The sequence below is a fragment of the Emydura macquarii genome, unplaced genomic scaffold (genome assembly GCF_026122565.2).
Source record: "Emydura macquarii macquarii isolate MOO-44397 ecotype Brisbane River unplaced genomic scaffold, CSIRO-AGI_Emac_v2 contig_1551, whole genome shotgun sequence".
Lineage (NCBI taxonomy): Eukaryota > Metazoa > Chordata > Testudines > Chelidae > Emydura > Emydura macquarii.
Window position 1 is genome coordinate 12,373,159 of NW_027131688.1, and position 23,285 is coordinate 12,396,443.

General features: G+C 45.3%; 1 protein-coding gene across 1 annotated transcript in view; it reads left to right on the plus strand.

Moving 5' to 3' along the window:
* Window positions 1-23,285, plus strand: part of DAAM1 (dishevelled associated activator of morphogenesis 1) — a 172,814-nt gene that overhangs the window by 144,852 nt on the left and 4,677 nt on the right. Inside the window, exons 18-25 of the mRNA XM_067554883.1 lie at window positions 6,484-6,568; window positions 8,751-8,857; window positions 11,080-11,168; window positions 12,822-12,990; window positions 14,978-15,085; window positions 17,065-17,125; window positions 18,968-19,099; window positions 21,566-21,736. Of these exons, the coding sequence (XP_067410984.1) occupies window positions 6,484-6,568; window positions 8,751-8,857; window positions 11,080-11,168; window positions 12,822-12,990; window positions 14,978-15,085; window positions 17,065-17,125; window positions 18,968-19,099; window positions 21,566-21,736 (922 nt within the window). The remainder of the gene's footprint in view (window positions 1-6,483; window positions 6,569-8,750; window positions 8,858-11,079; window positions 11,169-12,821; window positions 12,991-14,977; window positions 15,086-17,064; window positions 17,126-18,967; window positions 19,100-21,565; window positions 21,737-23,285) is intronic.

Here is a 23,285-nt window from a genome sequence, read left to right on the forward strand (position 1 = left end):
GTTGAACTGTCTACAAAGCCAGAGGGATAGGGCAGCTCTCTGACAGGAGTGAAGCTAATGTGGTGGCCCTCAAGTTAAGCTTCAGAAGAACAAGATCAACAACTCCATTTGGGCTGATCAGGCAAAGTAAGGGAACAGCTACATTTCTATGTCCTGTGGAGAGAACCGTTCTTTAGTTTTGTCCATATGAAACCAGTGATTTCATGCCTGGTTCAGTCTTTGAATCGTTTGCAGGCCACAAGCAGCATAAGCCTTGTCTAACAGTGTGATTGGATGCAATGAGATTTCATCGGCACGGCAAGCAACGCAAGTGTGACTGAAGCGTGAAATTCTAAATAAACCCACGAGATGGATGCTGCAGATCTGATTATCTCAAGCTTGGCCTTTATTGCCATAGCATCTGAGCATCTCGCAGGCTTTGGAGTCTCTCTCCTTGCTACAGCCCTGTGGTGTAGGGAAGTGCTAACCCCCTTGGACAGAGGGGAAGCTGAGGCACAGGTGACTTGCCCAAGGTCACACAGGAAAGCTGCGTTTGAGCTGGGAAATGAAGCCAATTCTCCAGAGTCCCAGCCAGAGCCCTGTCGGATAGGCCATCCTCCTTCCCCTGTTAGACGTCTATCAGAGAGGGAGGATGCACCCAGGATAAGGCTACATAGAATCATAGAATCATAGAATATTAGAGTTGGAAGGGACCTCAGGAGGTCATCTAGTCCACCCCCTGCTCAAAGCAGGACTAACCTCTGCTATATCATCCCAACCAGGGCTTTGTCAAGCCTCAGCTTAAAAACCTCTAAGGATGGAGATTCCACCACCTCCCTAGGTAACCCATTCCAGTGCTTCACCACCCTCCTAGTAAAAAACTTTTTCCTAATGTCCAACCTAGACCTCCCTCCCTGCAACTTGAGACCGTTGCTCCTTGTTCTGTCATCTGCCACCACCGAGAACAGCCTAGCCCCATCCTCCCTAGAACCCCCTTTCAGGTAGTTAAAGGCCGCTATCAAATCCCCCCTCACTCTTCTCTTTTGCAGACTAAACAAGCCCAGTTCCCTCAGCCTCTCCTCATAAGTCCTGTGCTCCAGCCCCTAATCATTTTTGTTGCCCTCCGCTGGACTCTCTCCAACTTGTCCACATCCTTTTTGTATTGGGGGGCCCAAAACTGGACACAATATTCTAAATGCGGCCTCACCAATGCCGAATAGAGGGGAATAATCACTTCCCGTGACCTGCTAGCAATGCCCCTCCTAATGCAGCCCAATATGCCATTGGCCTTCTTGCCAACCAGGGCACACTGCTGACTCATATCCAGCTTTTTATCCACTGTTACCCCCAGGTCCTTTTCTGCAGAGCTGCTGCCCAGCTCGTCGGTCCCCAGTCTATAGCTGTGCATGGGATTCTTTCTTCCTAAGTGGAGGACTCTGCACTTTTCTTTGTTGAACCTCATTAGATTTCTTTTGGCCCAATCCTCCAGTTTGTTTAGGTCACTCTGTATCCTATCCCTACCTTGCAGGGTATCTACCACTCCCCCCAGCTTAGTGTCGTCCGCAAACTTGCTGAGGGTGCAATCTACCCCATCCTCCATGTTGATGGGGACATGATCCCCTGTATCTAACAGCGGTGTCCATTCTTTCTCTGGTGGCAGGTTTCACTGTAGGCACCGCACGGTGCCATCTCTGCCCCCTCTCGCCTTTCTTCGCAGGTCAGACACCATTTTTCCTCCTCATTTTTGGATGAGATCTCTTACAATGCCCTTGTATTGTGAACATTGGTGTAGAAAGTAAAGGAGAACTGAATAGTGTAGAACAACACTGAATGTAAAGTGAACTTTGATAAACAAATACTTTCAGCACTTCCCCCCCATCTCTTCTCATGGTTACAAGAAAAAATCTCTTATGGAACCCCATCCAACTCTTTATCTTCTTTTCCATTGAGATAAGGTCCTAGGTGGTTGTTCTAGATTCAGTAGACTCTAATGGTTAATGATTAGTACTACTCTTGAGCCTGTAATATTAAGCAGTTATAGATTTTCTTAAGGTTGGAAGGGACTGTTGTGGTCATCTAGTCCCCCCACCTGCATAACACAGGCCATAGACTAGAGCAATTCTTTTCAAAGGGCATCAGGGTGAAAATCCAGCTCCATTGAAATCAATGGCAAAACTCCCTTGACTTCAGTGGGGGCAGGATTTCAACCCCAATCTTGGAATCAGTCTTAAAGATTCCAAGTAATGGAGAATCTATCATATCCCTTGATAGATTATTCCAGTGGATTGATAGATTATTCCAATGCTTTTACTGTTTTAATAAATATGTGCCTTCCTGTTTGAGTCTACTTCCAGCGATTAGATCTTATGCCTTTGTCTGCTAAATTAGAGGACCCTCTACTATCAGAAATCTTCTCCCAGTGTAGGTACTTATAGACCACAATCCAGTCACCTCTTGACCTTCTTTGTGATGAGCTTAAATAGACTGAACTTAAGTCTCTCTAAAGCATGTTTTCCAGTCTTTGAATCATTCTTGGGGCTCTTCTCTGAAACCTGTCCAATATTGCAACATCCTTTTTGAAGCACAGACACCAGAACTGGACAAAGGTTCCAGTAATGGTTTCAAGAATGCCTTATACAGTCACAATATATAATACTTCACATTAATAGATCAGGTTCATTGAGCATAATTGACTGTTTCAAAGGTTAAATCAGTTTGTTTTTTTAAAGACTTTCTGTGTACATAGGACTAGTTCTCTGCTTTTTAACGATGCTTTTTGAATTCCAAGAATTCAGACAGTTCTCCCCAAAATGAGCAAATTCTATTTCTGAGAATGCATTGTACTTCATTCTGCACAGGAATACCAAAATGATTGTTGGCTAAATTATTTCCTGTAACTGTTGTGCAGCTAAACTACTGCCATGCTTTGGTTAGGCACTCATTTCATGTGCAGCTGGGCATGGTATTTATTCAGTCAGGATGAAATTCACTCTGTGCGAAAGGGAGTTAGCATGAGGCCTGTGTGTCACTCAAATCCAAAAATAAAGTCAAGAAAGTGACTTTTTCAGTAGATGGGCCGGTGTGAAATCGGGGGATTACAACGGGGACTTTAACCGGCACTACCAGCTCCTGATATTGCAACTGTCGGCACATCTACACTGCTGCAGCGGCAGGCATCAATGCAGCGGCATCAATTGAGCAGGCCTGTGTAGACCCGCCTAGTCAATAGGAGAGCGCTCTCCCGTTGACTCAATTAGTCCACCTCCCCGAAAGGTGGAAGGCAACGTCGACATCGCGTCGTGAAGATGCTGCATTGCGTAGACATAAGTATATGCTGGTTACGTTATGTAACTAGCATGTGTAAGATCGACCCAGCACAGCAGTGTGGACCAGGGCCTGTGCAAGTTCTGGATCTTTTTCTTTTATACTGAAGAAAGTTCCCGTTCATCCCGTAACGTTGTCTCTTGTATACGAGCATTTAAAGAGAAATGGAGGCTATGTTCTACCAACCAAGGCTCAATGGTGTGGAACCCAGACAAAGCCTTGGGGGGTGCTAAGAGCACACAATAGACCCAGTATTGAAAATAAAACAGCTCAGTAATCCAATAATACGCAACTGCTGTGCTCGTGCATTGTTCTCGTTCCCTGGGACGAACACCATTCCGTTAACCCTACGGACGGGCGTGTTTTCCTTTCGCGTTTACATTATTTCATCCAACGTAATGCAAAACAGGAAGAGAAACAAGCAAAGCCCTTCCAGCAAGCTGAGTGGGGAAGTCTGCAGATGCATTTAGCCTTAATCAGTAGCTGGTGGAACCGAGAAGAAGGAGCTGAATGTGGTGTAGGGTTTTTTGTTGTTTTTTGGGTTTTTTGTTCCCCTTCCCCTCTGCCCCCACCTTTCCACCAATCCCTTGGCTGAAGTGGGGCCAAGGTTTCACCCAAAGTGCCTAGGTTCTATGTTGATTGGTGCTAACTCAATACCTGATGTCGGAAGTATAGCAAATGATTTATTTTTTGAACTCAGTATTCACTATTTGCCTAAATTTTCAGACGGGATTAATGGCTTGTCTATGGGGAGAGAGTTAGGCTGTGAATCTACAGCGCACTAGCGTTCTGTGCACTAACTAGCCATGTGCACCATGCTCACTGTGCACCACAAATTCCATAGTGAGCTTTGACGTACAGCTGTTTGAAACAAGTGCATCTCAAAGCACACTATGGATCTTTTAGTGTGCATGGTGGCTTAATGTGCAGTAAGTCCCACCCTGGCTTGCCACGCATAAACTCTGTGTAGACAAGATAATTTTGGTGCGTACTTTTTTTTTTTTTTTTTTTTTTTTTTTTTTTTTTTGCAGCCTGAGACACCGTGAAAGGGGTTGATTTTAAAAAAAAAAAAAATGCTGAGCCCCTGTTTTCTGAAAATCAAGCAGTTGGGATCTCAAGTTGGACACCCAAAAATTGAGGCACCCAAAATGAATAGTTATGGCTGAAAATTTCAGCTATTGTTTTTTGGGGTTGTTTCATTTTTAATAGACTCCAACCTGACATTGTCCGGTTTCAGATGACATGGAAAAGGTAAATTAAACCTCAGAAAAATGTTAAGGGGGCATCAAAAGTTTGCTTATTGACACGTATAATTTGTTCAATAGTCACGTGAGAACAGGAGGAAGGGTAAATATCACAGGGTCTCCTTTTCAGCTGTGAAGATCATACTACAGCTTTGTGTGAGCCTCCAAACTATCTGTCGCTGTAACTGAATGAATCCTTGACTCTGAGCAGAATCATTGCCTCCATAGAGGTTAAGGTGGAGTACATACAATGGAGTGATTGACCCAGGCCAGGGGTGTGGAATGGATCGAAAGTAAGGATTTTAACGATAAACACTGTCCTTAGTAATCTTACCCCTATAAAATTGCCAATGTTTAACATGGTAACTAGCCAAATAATCAGTGTTTGCTGAAAAGCAGCCAAGGTAGTAATAAGCCAAAGGGCAGAAGGTATTATTCACCTTGACTCTCCTTCTGTGTAACTCATGGCACGGAGTAGAAGAGCTGTCTTGTTATTCAGGTGTTAAATTATGTAATGGGATGATGTGACCCATCCATGCCTAGAGTAGCCACCTGAAAATGCCAACATCAGGGCAGGCTGTAAAAGGAGAGCAGATTCTCCCAGCACTGGTAAGTGACACTGAAGTCAGACTTCCCAACCAGCCACAAACAGTGCTTCTGATTCCCCACACTGATTATCAAGAAGCCAAAACAAAAATATACACAGCCCCCTTTACTGCATTCCAGTCTCTGGCTCCCAATCAGCCACTAGGTCCAGTAAAGAGATCAGTTATTTAAAACTCTATGCTCTTTACCAAAAAGGTTTCTCCTCACCCCAAAGGGTCAGCCACAGTACCAGATCAATATAAGTTTGGATCTTGCCCAAAATACCACACTGTCAGCCAATCCTTTAGTAACTAAAACTAAAGGTTTATTATAAAAGGGAAGAAACAAACTATAAGAGAAATGTTAAAGGATTAAAGCAATCGGTTACGTACAATTGATTTGAAAGTCCATATACATCAGGTTTCTAGTAGAATTGTGGAGTTTACAGGCATGTATAATCCCTCTGGTGTTCATCCAGTACCTGGATGGGACTCAGTCCTTTGTTTCACAGCTTCAGTTCAGTTCAGTTGTAGATGAGTTGATCCAGAGGTAAGCTGGAGACTGAAGACAAAGACGGACTAAAGAGAAAATGGATGTCGGGCAGCTGCCTTTTATGTCATTTGGTCTTTGCCCTGCTGCTTGTGGAATTTTACAGGAATAAGATGGAGTCCAGAGTCACACGAGTAAGACCTGGTGACTCATCAAGTATATCCCTGGCTTCTCACCCTGGGCCCTCGTACCTGTGAATTTCCTTAATGGGCCATTAAGCAGGCTAGTGCTGCAGCCATCCTGTCTGGGGTGTCACCCAGACACAGCACAATTTGAAATACAGATATATCGAACATATCCATAACTTCCATTACACACACAACACATAAACATCATCATCTTACTTAGCACATTATAGCCTTTCTAACAGTACCTGACATGGCATATCTCACATGAATTACTATGATTTTGACATAGTGATGTTATACAACGTAATAAATACTCCCCCGCCCCCAATCTAGCCAGCGTGACAGATGAAACTAACCTTACCTTCCATCTTGCAGTGCCCTGCCCTTGACCTTGTAATAGGATGAATTCCACGGTAGTGAGTAGAATAGAAAAGGGTCCTGGTTGGGTCCCTTGAGCCGATCATTGGCTCTTACCTAAGGCCCTGACGGAAGTTCATGTCTGTAGAAAGGATTTGCAGTATTGTCGATGAGTGTGCTTGGGTTCCTGGATGAGTCTTGCCTAAATTGTCCAGGCAAAACAGCCTCATGAAGAACCAGTGTCGATAATGCAAATACTAGACTGTGTTTCATGCATGAATAACACTGTTCCGGACATGATTTATGTCTTTTCCCAGGCTGAAATTATCAAATGATGAAATCAAACGTGCAATTTTAACCATGGATGAACAAGAGGACTTGCCGAAAGACATGCTCGAGCAGGTGGGTGACAGACGCATACGGTCGTGCTGATTGTCGTACCAGGTTGCTAGTTTTGGATGCCTTTCAAAACAAGGCAAAGGCTTGTGGCAGATTATTGACTGATAGGTTGTAAAATGACTCCCCATGTGCAGCTGGGATATGCAACGGAGATGAGCTTGTCTGCACAGCCTTTACAACACCTTTCCTCTCCAAAACAGAGGATGTTCCACTCAAAAAATGTGCAAATTGTGACCTAAATAATATTTACTTATACTTTTTTCATAACCACAAACCCTTATGCTCAGATTCCAACAATGCATTTGACCTCATTGGGGTGCTCGGTCCAATCGACAGTTTCTGGCAGTACATCAGATGAGGGGCCTCCTCCACCAGCGTTACTCTGGTTTTATGCTTCGATCACTTTTTAAAACCCAGGGAGTTACACTGGTGCAAAGCTGGGGCAATGCAGCAGAGAGTCCGGCCCCAGGTCCCCTCCTTGCAGTGCTGTTTTGCAGATTGCCTGGGACTAGGGCTCACGTTGTTATGCAGAGCATGAAGATGACGTCCTGTTAAAGCTGGAACTGGCAAGTTGTAGATTCATTGTAACTTCTGTGCATGCAGGTCACTTCAATAGGAATCTGAGTCGCTAGGACTCCCAGTCCATGAATGGTGTCAGGCAATGCCTGATTTATGTATTGATTGAACTCCTAAAGGGAGCTTGGCACTTCACAGACAAATCAAACACAAGGCTCCTGCTCCTCGGAGCAAGTGCTTTCATTCAGATGAGTGACACACGGTACGTGGGGTGCGGTAGAGGTGGTGTAGGAATTAGAAGTGAATCAAAAGGAGAGGCTTGTTATTTCCTAACAGAGGCAGGGCAGGCGCCCCTCCTTGGCATGATTTATTTTGAAGAGCCATTTTATAAAAACAGTAGGCACCAGAGTGCGGTGATGCCGCCTGACTAATATCACCACACCTAGGGACAGGCTCTCTGCATGGGAGGGGAGCTCCGCACCCCGGAGTGTCTCATTGCTTGAGTAACTTTGTCTCCATGGGATTCTAGCTCTGTAGGATCGATTCACACCAGGCAGGAATTTGCAATTATGGGGTTAGTTCATCGATTTCAGTCAAGCGCCAGCGACGGTGGGTGGTGTCGTCGTATTGACAGTAGACTGAGGGCTGCTTCCAAAGAGGCACTGATCTACATTCCAGCCAACGAAGCACATGAGCTAAAATACCTGAGTTCTAATCCCAGTTCTGACATGAAATTGCTGAGAGACTTTGAGCATCTAAGGAAAATAAACAAAGAGCTATTCGCTACCGTAAACCGGAGATAATACTTGTACCTCCAGAGCAGATTTGGGAGGATTAATTAGCTGGAATATAATTTGCAAGTAAAAACACCCTCATTGCAACCAGGGCTGGCTAGAAAACAAGAATTCCATTTTGAAAGAAGTTTTGAGGTTTGTTTTCATGCGGCTGAGACCTTTCAACATTTTTAATGGAAAAAACACGAGAGAGACTCTGACTCCCACCCCTGAATAGCTTAGTGCCTATGGCACTCGCCTGGGAAGCAGGAGACCCAGGAATCCCTGCTCTGAATCAGGCAGGATCAGGACATGAACCTGAGTAATCCACATTTTATTGTGCGCTAATAAATCATTTGGGGCGGCTCTTGTTCTGTTGCATTCTGGACCTGAGATACCTTCCCAATTAAATGTTCATTGAAACTACTATGTTTCTATGAAATATTTTGGTTTCAATGCAACTGCCTTTTTTTTTTTTGTGGGGGAGGGAATATTTTTTTCAATCAGCTTTATTTCCAACAAATGGATTTTTCTTCCTTTGATGTGACCCCTATGAAATTTCACAACCACTGTGCCTCCATCTAAACTAATTGTATCATAACAGACTGGATGAAGATGCAGCTTAGCTGGTGTAAAATCAAAACATATGTCAAGGCCATGGTGGAAAGTATTGAACAATAACATGGAGTGATGTTGTGTGTGGAAAATGGCACAAGTCCAGTATTTCCTAGACAAACTGTAATAGCGCCACATCGCAGCCTCTGGATGGGGGTGGTATTGGGGTGGAAGGAGACACAGCGATGTTTCATTTTCTATTAAAGCCTAAGTTCCGTTTTAAGAAAGGGACTATATAAAAATAAACATAGATCTCTTGTCTAAATTGTGTTTCCTTTTAGCTCCTGAAATTTGTTCCTGAAAAAGCCGATATTGACCTCCTAGAGGAGCACAAACATGAATTAGATCGCATGGCCAAGGCGGACAGGTTCCTCTTTGAAATGAGCAGGTATGCTGGAATCTACTAGCTGCAGAATTTCAGCAGGTTATCACATTAGACCTATTGGAAGGGCAGCTGAGCAGATTAGTCACCGTACTTCTATAAAATATTTGGCTAATGGAACTAGATAATCTTGTGCAATGCAGCTGGAGTCTAATGAGACCTGGCTTAAACATCCACTTGGATATTTTTATTTATTTTGCAGCTCACATACTTGTGTGAGCCTGTTGCCTGGCTGCCCTGGGGATAAATTAGGAACTTCCATCTGCAGCCTTCATCTCCCAGTGCTGAATGTTTAAAGCTACAGCGTGTGGTTAAGAGTAGAAAGCACTGTCCAAATTATGCAATAAGGAGCACTGTTCCTTTTGCAGTACTGTTGCCCAGATTCTCAGCTGGTGTAAAACAGCATGGCTCTCACTGATTTAAACCAGTTGAGGATCTGGCCCTTTCTCTAAATATTTTGACCATTAACTGTAGAGTTTGCATTACCCAAGGAAGAAAATAATCCAGTTAATGCTGCAGCATTTTCAGGACCTAAGAACATAAGCTTTGCCATGCTGGCAAAGATCTTCAAGCCAACAAATCCAAAGCTCTGCTTCCAGCAATGATGTTTCTTTAATGCTTCAGAGGAACTTGGCCAGCTGTGCCATGCAGTATGTGGGGTGGAGAGAAAGTGTAATTCCTTCCTGACCCCTGTAGCAATCGTATGCCCTGAAGCATGAAGGATGAATAACCTTATTGTTGCAAGCATGTTTTCCAGTGATGTTGGTAACCAAACAATGCAGTACCTTTTTTAATCCAGCTATAATACTGAACTCTCTGAATTCTTGCGGTTGTGAATTTCACAAGCTGAGCTATGAGCATGTTTTCAAAGTCACCGAAGAAGATCGTGAACTTGGGTCAGTCCATGAGGCGATAAATGGGGACTCTCTCTAGTTCCCACTGTACAGCACCTGAACTGACCTACAACTGTCAAGTGGTGATTTATTGCCAAAGACAGGGATGTGCCTGAGCTCTGAAGTTATAGCTGAACTGTCATGAAGCTTGAGGGAATTCAGTGCTCCTGTCTGGACCCATCTCCTCATTGGGCTTCTTGATTCGTTTTTTTTTTTTCCTGTGACGCCATCTTTCAGAAGTATGGAAATTTTGACACCTGTGTTTTTCCTGCTTCAGAAGAGAGCTTCCAGTGGTGGAATTAACACCCTGGGATACACAAAGGAAACGAGTATTTGCAGTTAATGAGACAATGACTGCACGAGTAAGTTTAATACGTGGGCTTAGCATCTGTGATCCTGTCTGCTAGGAACTGGCCTCAGTGACCAGACCAACCTGCTCCTTGCTCACAAATGAGGTTAGGCTCCAGTACTGTACTTGAGCACCCGGCTGACTTTAAGCGTGAGTAGTTCACAGCAGTCAGACTGCTTGTGCGCTGAACTGGGACTGAGTGGAGGTTCCTTAGCTCAGCCAGCAGAGCCAGCTTTTTCGGTACTGAAGGTTTCAGGTTCTAGATAGCTGGTCGTTGTGATACCTGCCTGTAGGCAGCCATGGCTCATCACAAGAGCATTGAGGACCCAGTTCAGGACAGCATCTCTGTTCAGGACAGCTCATAAGCACATGCTGGTCTGCACTACAGAGGTAGGTTGACGTAAGGCAGTTCACGCCAACCTAATTATCAGTGAACACGCTACAGCCATGTCCTGCAACACTGACATCATAACTGCACCTCCACGAGAGGTGTAGGGCTTATGTCGGTGTAGACACTGTGGGTTACTTACATTGACTGTTGACTGTCTCTCAGCGGGGAACTGAGAGCCTGGAGGGGGCAGCCCATCTCCTGGCAGGGAGCTGAGAGCTTGGGGGGGAGGAAAGGAGGAGCCAAGCTCCCAGCGGGGAGCCGTGCATGGAGCTGAGCACCCAGGCTGTCAGCTCCCCACACTGCCCCTCGTGAGGACACACACCACTGACAGAAGGAGGGCAGTGCAGACATTAGCTGTAAGTCAACCTAACAGAGGTCAACTTCATTCGTGGTGTAGTCATGCCTTTAAGCATGTGTTTACCTGAATTGGGGCCTAAGAGATGGAAGTTTAAGGCATCATCTTTTCTACTACAGTTTAAAGAGAAAGGTGCTCTCGGTAAAATTGGCCCTTCCCATCTGCAGCTGTGAACAGTGGAGTTGGGGTGTCCCATCTGTAGCCAACCAATTTCAACTTGTGCACCTTTTACTCTTGCAGGATAAATCACTATCAGCAAAGGCTGCAATCCCTTTACTTCAAAAAGAAGTTTGCAGAGAGAGTTGCCGAAGTTAAGCCTAAGATTGAATGTAAGTTAATGGGGATTTTGTTGTTTTTATTTGTTTGCTAGAAAGCTTTTTGCTGATGTGTTAAGTATTCCCCAATTTTCACATCACTCTTAAAGCCCATATGCACTCAGTGTATTCGTCACAATAGCACCTAATATGCTTGGTTCTAACAAGGCCTTGGAATCCGGAAATTAAAATCTATTTCTAAACAGAAATATTTTCCCTCCTGATGCATTGATGGATTATTGTAGAGTTGCCCTTGTTAGTTTGTTTTTTAAATGGGTAGTGGGGAGGGGAAAAGAGCACTGAGGTTTTTATCTCAAAACTAAATATACCCAAGCTTTGTGGAAGTAGCAAATGTATATAAGGAGGGAGAAGAAGAGGAGGTCAGATTTTGAATGTACTGGTATGGTCAGGATTGCTTTAAGGAAGAAAGAGGTGATTTTTAATACTTTCAGATGTTTTAAGATCTTATTTAGAATGGCTTGAATTTATCAGTGCCAGTAGGTGGTTATCAAGTGGGCTGGGTGGCTCACGAGTGTGGGTGCCAACCTCAGGGCAACTGTTACAAACCAGGGCACAAACACCAAACTGGTTGTGTGCTCTGTACTTAGATTTCACCAACCAAGTATCAAGTGTGAACTCCTCAAGCACTGTAACAGCCTTAACATGGAGCCACAGACAATCCCCTTGGGAACGCCAGACTCTGTCTTGCCACCCAGGCAAGCCTGCTTTTGTGATGGATAGTTCCTTACACCAAAAATCACAACACCATTTGGATTACTCCCAGTCCCAATGGACTGCCCCAGTCAATTGCACCTTAGATCTCTCACCAAAGACCATGCTTGTAGCCTATTAGGAAAAAGAAATGAGTTATTTACAAGGGTAAAGTAGGTAAACATGCACACAAAAGAGTTAGTCTTAGGTTTCAAAGGTAATAGAAGCTGCTGTAATGTGCAAGCTCTATGTGTCCTGTAGAGCTAAGCCAAGCTAAGCAGCTTGGCAGTCTCTTGCTTTTGCTCAGAAACATTGCCCTCTCCAAATTCCAAGCAGCATAGTGACACAGATCCTTCTGGTCAGGAATCTTTAGTCCCTTTCCCCCCAGTTCAACCTGTGATGGGACGAGGGTTTGTGCACGTCCTCTCTGCTTCCCCCACAGCCATGAAATCAAGAGTCTTTTGTTCACTGATGGGCCAGGTTGGTTTGTCTGGTCTCTAAACGCCACCTTTGGTTGAGCAGGAGATGACATCTCTTGTGGCAAACCAGCATTTCACACTTGGTAATGCTTCTCTCCTGACCTGGGGCTTCCAATTTCAGAGCAAAGACGTCCATACTTACAAATCCAGCACTTAGATGTGACCTTCTAACATGACACACAGATGTTACAAGTGAACGCAGCAACTCACAAGCCTTCCATAAAGTCCAGACACTAAACACCTTCTTAGCGAAATAACATCTGTTTTAACAATGGTCACATGCAGCTGAGCCAGACTGCATTTGTCAGTGTTCGGTGAGGCCTAAAGTGTCACAGTGATCATCTGCAATATTTGGTTGGCAGATCGCTTTTCTTATGGTGGCTTTGGCTGGGCATTTAAAGTAACCTTCTTAGACTAGTCTGTATGTTATGCATTGCTGAAACCTAACTGCAATAACAACTTGTGTTTTCTGTTTTAGCAATCCGCGCTGGCTCGAAGGAGGTGCTTCAGAGTAAAAGCCTGAAGCAGTTGTTGGAGGTGGTTCTGGCCTTGGGAAACTACATGAATAAAGGCCAGAGGGGCAACGCTTTTGGGTTCAAAATCGCCAGCCTAAACAAGATTGCAGACACAAAGTCCAGCATTGACAAGTGAGCAGTGTCACCTCCTTGAAAGCATTTGTGGATTCTGAATAGCTCAGAGGATCCTTAATTACTCCCCTCTTCATAGGTGTGGGGGAAGCAATCAACAAAGTCTTTGTCCTTTGATGTTTCACAATGGCTCATTTGGTTTCAATGGGCCCTGTGAGTAGGATCTTATACCTCAGTAGAAAGCCAGCATTTTACATTGTTAATGCTGCTTTCCTGTCTGAGTTACTCAGAGGTTCCCAATGCAAACATTCAGAGTAACTTTATACCGGGGAATACGAATGTTCTAAGTGAGATCAATACATGCAGCACCCTGCAAGCATTTCATCCGGTCTAAACACATTCTTATCAACTTAACATCTATTTTGCCAGTACTAATATGCAGGTGAGCCAGATGGTTCCCAGCTGTGCATTTGTCAGTGTTCAGTGAGGCCTAGGGGCGTTGGCATGGATGGGCACCTGGTCTGCCAGCCTCACAATTGTCTTCCTGGGCATGCTCAAAGACACCACAATGGCAGGCACCAGAGAAATCCCTTGGATAGACACAGACCTTATCATATCAGGGGGTAGAGGAAATGCCATTGAAATGATTCCCACCAGCTACCATGAAAGTGGGGCATCTCCGTGTCTCCAGCAGGCTCTGGGAAGGAACATTAGCAGATCCTGCCTCGGCTGAACCATTTAGGTTGCGTGCACCCCTCACTGTACTGGACCGTGCAGGGAGTGGGTGGGTGGGTCACGGTGTCTGCTTTGAATGGAGTCTGTACTGGAGGCAGGGGGTGATGCATGGTCCCTTTCTGCAGATGTATGGATCAACTGATAAAATGCACCTGAATACATCGGAGGGCAAGTCCCCCACTGGGACCAACACAAGGGATTTTGCTGCCCTGAGCGTCTCTCCAGTGCTGGCCCTTGCAGCCAACCAGAGCTGTGTTGGTGGGTCAACACTGGTACCCAGCTGGTGCTGCGAGGAGGGGGATGGTTAGGAAACCTTAAAGAGGAAGCCCTGCCTTCTCTGTCACACACCCCAGCCTGTCCTGGGGGAGGGGTTGGCCAGACTGGATTAGCACTGCCTCCCAGGACCAGTCACCTCCTGGTGAATGAGGGCGGCTACTGCAGCATGTGGGTGCACCCTCAGACGGGCTGGAGCTGCAGCCGTGCTGGGGCAGTTCCCAGGCAGTGCAGGGTGGGGGTGAGAGGTGGCCAGGCTGGGGGCACCCGTACGAAAGACCATCCGAAATGGGCACTGGGGCAGTCTGTGTTTAATGCTGGCACCATGCAAAATTTAATAAAAACATGCAGTGTTTTCTCTTTGCCAAGAAACTGAGAGAGGAGGACACCTCTCAGGACAATCTCCCTCTCGCCGCCCCTTCAGCAAATGCTTGAGACACTCTGTGTGCCCTTGCCCTGTGACTTAGCTCTCAACAGACTTGAACTATGTTGGACCGGGGGCGGAGGGGGGATGGGGCTCTAGAGTCTTGTGCCCTCCATTGAGAATCCTTGGTCACCAGCCCCTAGATGTCTGATTGTAGGGACTCCCGGCCTAAGTTCCCCAGCTGGCCTCTGCTCTTGGGGAGAGAGGCAGTCTCCCTGATAACCAGGGAATTATAAACAAAGTCAACACCTGGAACGGCATAGGAAACTGATGCAGTTTGTGGAGCACTGAGGTAACCTGTTCCCTGCAGCTAATCTAGCCTAACAGGCCTGCAGCCACCTTCTGCACCAGAGCTGTCCAGAAAACATGAGCCGTCGCTGGGATTCGGTCACCTTAGGGGCGGATTGTAGCTGTTGTTTGACTGTGCACCCAACAGTACCCCGCCATGAAGGACAGGAAGTGAAGAATGCCATAGCTACTCGGAACTGCCGCCAGAGTCTAGGCACGGAGAATGTCGTGACCCAAACAAGAATTTGACCAGGACCTTGGGGCTAATAGCCAACTTCTGAGGCTATTGACTTGCATATCTGTAATGTCGTCTTTCTTTCATCATAGGAACATCACCCTTTTGCACTATCTCATAACTATCATGGAGAAGAAATATCCCAAAGTCCTCAATATTCATGAAGAGCTGCAAGACATCCCTCAAGCAGCCAAAGTAAAGTAGGTAGACGTTAAGGTGACAACCTGTGGTTTGCAGTTTAAACAGACAGACTATTGTACATGCGATATTACTGAATTCTTCTTTGCTTGGGTTTCTTCAGATGAGCTGCCTCCCCCACCAGTGTCTGGAATCCACCATTTAGAGAGAAGCAAAAGGCTGTTGACAAAGCACATGTCAAGTGTAGTGGTTTTAAACCCCTGACATAACAGAAAAGAATTGTAGATCTCTAATTGTGATAAGAGGACAACCACTTGGAACAGCTGTGTCCTGTTGTTACCCCACTGCAAAAACATCAAAATACTCAGTTTATGAATGTAGACACAATTTTAAAATGAAAACGTTTTGTCAAAGTTGGGGTTGCAGATACGAGTTAGATATTCAAATGTGTACGCAATGGCAACATCTGCACGATTACGTGTGCTCCTTTTTCTGCAGGCAGCCCGACTTTAGGGCATGCAAACGGGGGGAGCTGTTCACCCAAGCATGTGTAAACCAATAATGCAAGCCTTCTGCTGCCTTCTTTGAAAATGTGGCCCATTGCTTACTAAATTCTGCCCAACATTTTTTTTAAACCAGTCGCAAGTGGATTGGATTTCTCTATAACCAGACTGTAGCCTTGGTTCAGTAAAGCCCTTTAAAGCACATGCATAAATCTCACTGAAATCAGTGAGGTTTCAAAATGTGGGGGTTTTTTTTTTGTTTTTTTGTTTTTTTTGCTTTGGAGCATGTGTGTATTAGAAAGTCAAAGGTGCAAGCCTGTCTACAGCTGAGCTGCATGTGATTGAGGATCTATTTTTATATATTAAAAGGGACAATGTTAGAGCATTTAATCCTAAATTCGAGGTTGGGGATGAGGTGGGTACGTGTGGAATTTAGAAAACCTCATAATGGTGTGTGGTTCTTCTCATTTCAAAGGGCCCTTTTAATGCAAAGTCTAGATTCGCTGTCCAAGACCAGTGACATGCAAAGTGTCAAAAATGGTGGCAAGTGTTTTAATGTTTAAAATAGAGGGAGAGTTAATAATTTTCAGCTCTTATTAGTAACACAGGTATTAAAATATATAATGTGGCCAATTCCTCAGCAGGAAGGGCAGAAATGCACCAAGTGGTTCGGTCCAGAGGATGCTCGGACCTGGTGTTATATATGGGTGGCGAGACCCCCTGGGAGCAGACAGCATGTTTGGGGTGGGAAGACCTTATTTAAATGAGGTTAATCCCCTAACCAGGCAAACAGCTCCCTGCAGACCCTGGTCTCTGTATCCTTCCACACCGGGACCATGGTGGTTATTGCCACTCTGAGAGGAAAGACACTGACTGAGAAGAATGCCCTGATGGCATTCATCTAAAACTCCTTGGGGCTGGAAGATTGAGGGACTGTCCATTGGGGAGTCCCTCAGGGAGACGAGGCAAAATCTTTGCCCAGTAGGCCAAAAGTCCTCTCCTCAGCTGACAGCTCTTTTGGAGATGCCTTCAGGCTATTGGGCCTAGTAAGCCTTTTCTTCATCTCCCACTTGACCACGTCCAAGGAGCCTCCATTTGATCTGATGTCGTTCCCTTGTGGGGAGGTGGAGGGGAATGGGGAGCAGAGGGAGAAAAACTCTGCCTCTGAGGAAGAATTTGGTGTCCCTACCATTGCTACATGGCTACCTGGAGGGTCACGGGTAAGGTTGCCTCTCCTCAAATATATGGAAGGTTCTACACCACGTGGCCAAGATTTGGCCCATGCTTTTTAACTTGACACTATTCCTTTTATAACAAAGTGTGCATAGCTTAAAATAAACAACCATAACCAGTTTCACATCCGTCCGTCTCTTTGGCCACTGTGTGTCAACATAACTTGCTGCCCGAGAGCTGCTAATCTGAAAACAGGAAGCACCATGAGGGATTATTTTAAACGGGGAAAAAACAGTTGACTTGAGCACAGAGCTCTGGAATTCATTGGGAAAGGCTTAAAATTAAAGCGTTGCCATTTTCAACAGTATGACTGAGCTGGAGAAAGAAATAAACATCTTGAGGAGTGGTCTGAGGGCTGTAGAAACTGTAAGTATTATTTACCCACTTAATAGTCCATTCTGATTCCAAGCTTCATAGCCTCCATCCTTAGGGAGGCAGGGCAGGAAGCCCTTAGCAAAACTGCTTTTATCTTCCTTCCTGGAGATCTGTTTGTCTTTCCTTCCTGCCCTGCATGAGTACTTGTTCCATCCCAAAGCAGCCTTGAGAGGAGTTGCTGTACAACGGTTATAAATCAGCCAAATGCCTAATAGATTGACAGGAAGTTGGGGGTAAGCTTAATTATTTGGTTTGTGGACCAAAACCATGAATATGTAATGAACAAGGACTCAGTTTGTAATTCTAAAACTGTCCATCATGGAGCCCACAGATCAGACAGCAGCTCCTCTTGCTTGGTCTTGAGCTCACATGAGGCATGGGGAGGAAGTGGTGGACAAATGGCCTGGAGATATCTCCATGCACATAAGAGAAGGAGATCTATTGATAGTTGGGTGGCTAGCTACAATTCCACCTATAGATGGGGGGGGGAACCATCAAAATAATCATGGCCTGGTGACCTGATAGTACATTGAGTACTGTCACATGTACACGATGTGAACAAATTGGAGAGAGTCCAGAGGAGGGCAACAAAAATGATTAGGGGGCTGGAGCACAAGACTTATGAGGAGAGGCTGAGAGAACTAGGCTTGTTTAGTCTGCAGAAGAGAAGAATGGGGGGATTTGATCGTTAAAGGCTGCTACCTGAAAGGGGGTTCCGGGGAGGAAGAAGCTAGGCTGTTCTCAGTCATGGTAGATGACAGAACTAGGAGCAATGGTCTCAAGTTGCAGAGAGGGAGGTCTAGGTTGGATATTAGGAAAAACTTTTCCATTAGGAGAGTGGTGAAGCACTGGAATGGGTTACCTAGGGAGGTGGTGGAATCTCCATCCATAGAGATTTTTAAGGCCTGGCTTGACAAAGCCCTGGCTGGGATGGTTTAGGTGGGGTTTCCTGCTTTGAGCAGAGAGTGGGACTAGATGACCTCCTGAGGTCCCTTCCAACATTCACCTTCTCTGATTCCAGGCTTCTTTTGAGTCTGCAAGTGATGAGAAAGCATGCTTTACCATGCAATTCCTAGGTATCCTCTTGCGCTTCTTATAGCGTTGTGCACCGCTCATTCAATGACAGCCACGCTGCACCGAGCTACAGAGATCTGGGGAATGTTGTTGGCCTTAACATGAAAATTCAAGAGGAACCCCTAGAAAACAGCCAACTAAATATGGAGCACGCTGCATGCCCTTATGTAACTACATGGCAACAAAATTCTTGCCTGGGAAGCTGGGTTCTGCCAGTGCTCCTCGTTCTGCAGGCAAATTCAGAACAGTTTTGCTGGCTTCAGAGAGGAAATAAAACAGAAAATTGTCCTCTTTATGCATAATCACACCACCAGGAATGGGGCAGAACAGGAAGAGATGAGAATGAATTATTGCTGTGATGACACTGTCAAGGCAGGTAGTCCTAGAATGAGGCCATGCCACCTTTGAGTGTGTTTTGCCATGCCTCCCTCTGTTTAGTGTACGTGCTATGAGCAGAGAGAGGTGTTTCTGCACCCTGCTTTCTCGCAAGAGCAGAGAAGGCAAGTAGAACAAAGAGTCAATGTCACGTCTTTGTGCCCATGATCAGACACCCGAGTCGTCCTTGTCAGGCCATCTAGTAACTGAAATCTCACCTTTTGCAGTTGCTCCATGCGGAAGGTGATTTTTCTGAGGATCAGGGAGCAGTCTTTTTGGCAAAGTGTTTTTTAAGCTAGGATAAATTTTGGGTTTGTTAAATAGGATTGTGCATATTTCCCTTTTTAAAGAGGCACTGACCAAAATTAAACTTCTTTCCTTAAGGAACTGGAATACCAGAAATCTCAGCTCTCGCAGCCAGGAGACAAGTTTGTGTCTGTCGTCAGCCAATTCATCACATTAGCCAGCTTTGGCTTCTCTGATGTTGAAGATCTTCTGATGGAAGCTAAAGAACTGGTGAGATCCCTGGAATAATCCACAATCTTTATAGGGAATTATTTTACAGGGGAATAGGGAGTGATTCTGTATTAAAGGGCCTTTTGACGTGGATCATATGTCAATAAATCTGCCCCAAAGGGCAGAAACAATAGATCAATTACTCTGATTAGATTTTTAGCAACAAAAATCTTCCCTCAAACCCAATGGATTTTTTTAAAGAACTTGAACAGAGTGAGTGTCTTAATTTTGAGCATTTCAAAGTTAGAAATGCTGTTGCTGGATGCCATGGTAAGTGGTTCCCGATGAAGACTGAGGATAGACTGAGCAATCATGCCGTTGTATGAAGAGCAGAAAATGCAGCTAGTACATACCCCAATACATGTGATCGGTTGCAAACAGAAATGCCCCACTTCCTGAAAGCTACCGGGGTGAAATAACAATTCAGACATAACCTCAGTCTTCTATTCTGGGACCTGTGCGGCTGGCCCTGCTATCTCCTGAGAAAGGGAGAACTAGTCCAGTGATGTGTGAAGCCAATTGCAAATCCTGCCAAAAAACAATTTAAGGGCTTGTCTGCCCTACAGCACCAGGTCACTCTGTGTTTCAGTCAGGGTGTCACAACCATCTGAATACGTGCACACGGCTGGTACAAGGCATGCCTTGGCTGGGCTGATCTAAACTCCTACTGGGATAACTTCCACTTAATCCTGTCCTTCGGTCAATCAGCTGAAGGACTTTTACCTGTGGACACGAGGTGCATTTCAGTCAGTGGAGAGGCTACAGTTGATGGCTCGCTCTAGTGTAGACAAGTTCTAAGTGCCACTCCCGGCCTGCTCTGAAACAGATGGGCTGCTGCTTCAACAGCTGTCAAGCAGTGCAGCAGCCATGGACTGGGCCACCTGTTGTGCTCAGTTAATTTGATGCTTACTTTAAAAAGGCTCCTCTGGGTTTGAGCCTCGTTATCTTTATTTCTGGGGATGCCCGGCCAGTCTTCTGGAATGTTCCAGATGGCGTGAGGGGAGCATTTTCCGCATCGCCTGAGACAGCGTCCGTGTGGTCCTGCAGCTCGGACTAAGGGGTATGAATTGCAGCACACGCTAGTGTGGACACTGAGGGGGTGAACGTGAAAGTAGCTAGGCTGCGTGAAAAGCGTCCTCTTTCAAACAGGACTGTGTTAGCACGAAGCAGGTAGCTTGTGCCCTCGGTGCCCAGGCAGGAGAGTTAGCACAGCGCAGCGCGCTGGTGTGTGCTGCAGTTCACACCCCATGGGCCGTACTGCAGGGCCATGTAGACAATTCTTGCATCTCTTTTGAAAATGGAATTTAGGCCCTTCAATTCCGAAGTCTCATTGAAAGTCAGTGGGACTTAGATTATTTAGGGGGTCTATAGGTGCCTCGTGGGATTTTCCAAAGCACTGCCTAGCTGTTGTTGATCTCAATGGGAGTCAATCAACTGGCTGCTTCGGAAAATCCCACTAGGCACCTATCTGCACCTTTAAAAACCTGGCCTTAATACTCTAAGTCCCACTGACTTTCAGTGAGACTCAGGAAGTGACTAAATCTCTTTTGAAAATGGGATTTAGGCACTTCCAAAAATCTTTATTCTTCCTTAGCAGAGTGTAAACATAACTAATCAATGGTTTGGGGCGGGGGGTTGTTTTTTAAAGCTCGACAATCTCAAAAATATACAATCACAATTTTAACAAACTTAACACACACCCATGCATACTCTTCCGCCTACACACACACACACACACACACACACACACATACACACACACACCCCCCCCCCACCCCGTTGCAAATAAACACAAGGAACCTCCATCCAAAAGACAACTTCTGTCAGTTTTAAAGGCGCCTAGAACCGGAGGCTTACAATGGAAGTCTTGCATCGACCTTAACTACAGCGTTGCCATAGTCACATTCGTTGTCCATGAACGATAGTATAGGTCTTGCAAACTTCCTACTCCTCTCACTGGTGTAGTTTCTGAGCTGAATAATAAATGCCCTTTAAAAGCTTCACCAGCACATTTGGTTTCAATATTGAACCATGTGGCAACAATATATGATACCCCCAAACAGTACTTCAAAGAAAAGTTAAAAGTGCAAGTTTCCTACCCCTGCCGGGTTTACTATTAGTTTTATGTCTTAGGTCTTCGGCACCACAATATTTTGCTTCCTTATTTTTACTACTGCTTAGTTAATAAAACTGAGTTAGGTAATAAAGGATGTTAAGCAGAAACAGAAGTGTAAACGTCTTACGTGATTTAAGAGGGGCATTTAAAGGAACAGCCCATTGGAAAATCTTCACTTAAATGCTGTCACTTAATGAGCAGAAGATAAAGTACGATTTTTTTAAATTGAGATTTGAATTAATAGATAATCCACTTCCCCTTTAATTCAGTGCTCCATCAAATAGCACCTTCAATATTACTCTGGTTCTCCCACTGGCTCACTGAACTCCTCCTTCCTGCTTTTTCCCTAGTTTACCAAGGCAGTGAAGCACTTCGGGGAAGACACAGGCAAAATGCAGCCGGATGAGTTCTTTGGGATCTTCGATCAGTTCCTTCAAGCTGTGACTGAGGCCAAACAGGAGAATGAAAACATGAGGAAAAGGAAGGAGGAGGAGGAGCGTCGGGCGCGCATGGAAGCACAGGTTAGAGGAGAACCTGCGTGCAGCATCATTGCTGTGATCTCCAGTGCTCGTTCTGTAGACGAGGTTGAGTTGATGTCAGTGTGCGCTTCAAGACACTAGATAGGAGGAGAGGGGGCAGAGGAACTGAAATGGGGCCTGTTTCATTAGTGTGTGTGCTCGAAAACATAGGATTCGTTTCCATCCTCATGGCTAACATGGGATGGGACCTTTAAAGTACGGCATGTTGACCTAATTCTCCTGCCATTGAAATAGATGGTAGAATTTCCAGTCACTTCAGTGAGAACAGTTAAATGCATGCTGAGCGCTTTGAAAATCCCACCTAGTACCCCTAGGTTTCTCTTTTCCCCTTGAGAGGAAGGATGGTCTTGTGGTTAGGGCACTGGACTGGGATGCGAAAGACCTGGGTCCTGTCTATCCAGCTCTTCCCTGGACTTCCTGTGATTTTAGATGAGTCACTTAATCTCTGAGTCTGTTTCCAAATTGTAAAATGGGAATAATGCTGACTTGATTTCTCCCATCCTGGGGTGTCTTGGCTGTTTAGACTGGTCTCCAGGGCAGGCCTTCCCTCCTTGTTAGCTTTATAGCACAGGAAATCTCTATACTTATGTGTATGTACAGCCCACGGCACAATGGTGCCTCCATCCCAGTGGGTCCTCTGACTGCTACTGATTGTGTTCCAGGAAATAGTCAAAAGGGACCTGTGGCTTTAAGGCAACCATAGAATACAGTCCAGTCTCTAATGACTTCAGATGAGGCATAACAATTTTGCCTTTGGAAACTGTATGAGCCAGACAGAAGTGAAGTCTTCATAGAAGTTTCATCGATTCCAAGGCTAGAAGGGACCCTTGTGATCATCTAATCTGACCTCCTGTGTAACACAGGGCACAGAACTGCCTCAAAATAATTCCTAGAGCAGATATTTTAGGAAAAATATTCAGTCTTGATTTAAAAATTGTCAGTGATGGAGAATCCACCGTGACCCTCAGTAAATTGTTCAATGGTTAATTACTCTCACTGTTAAAAAGTTCCGCCTTATTTCCAGTCTGAATTAGTCTAGCGTCAACTTCAAGCCATTGGATCATGTTCTACCTTTCTCTGCTAGAGAGACGAGCCCGTTGTTAAATACTTGTTTCCTTTATAGATACCCATTGACTGTAATCAAGTCACCCCTAAACCTTCTCTTTGTTAAGATAAATAGATTGAGCTCTTGAATCATTGTCATGGCGCTTCTCTGAACCCTCTCCAATTTATCAACATCCTTCTTGAATTGTGGGCCCCAGAACTGGGGACGCACATTCCAGCAGCGGTCACACCAGTGCCAAATACAGAAGTAAAATCACCTCTCTACTCCTACCTGAAATTCCCCTATTTATGCATCCCAGGATCGCATTAGTTCTCTTGGTCACACCGGGAGTGTCACATCGGGAGCTCATGTTCTGCTGATTATCCACCATGACGCCCAAATCTTTCTCAGAGTCACGTTATGTGAGTTCCCTGATGCGGACAAGTCACCATCTCACGAGGCAGGAGGCGCTGCAGACTCAATTTC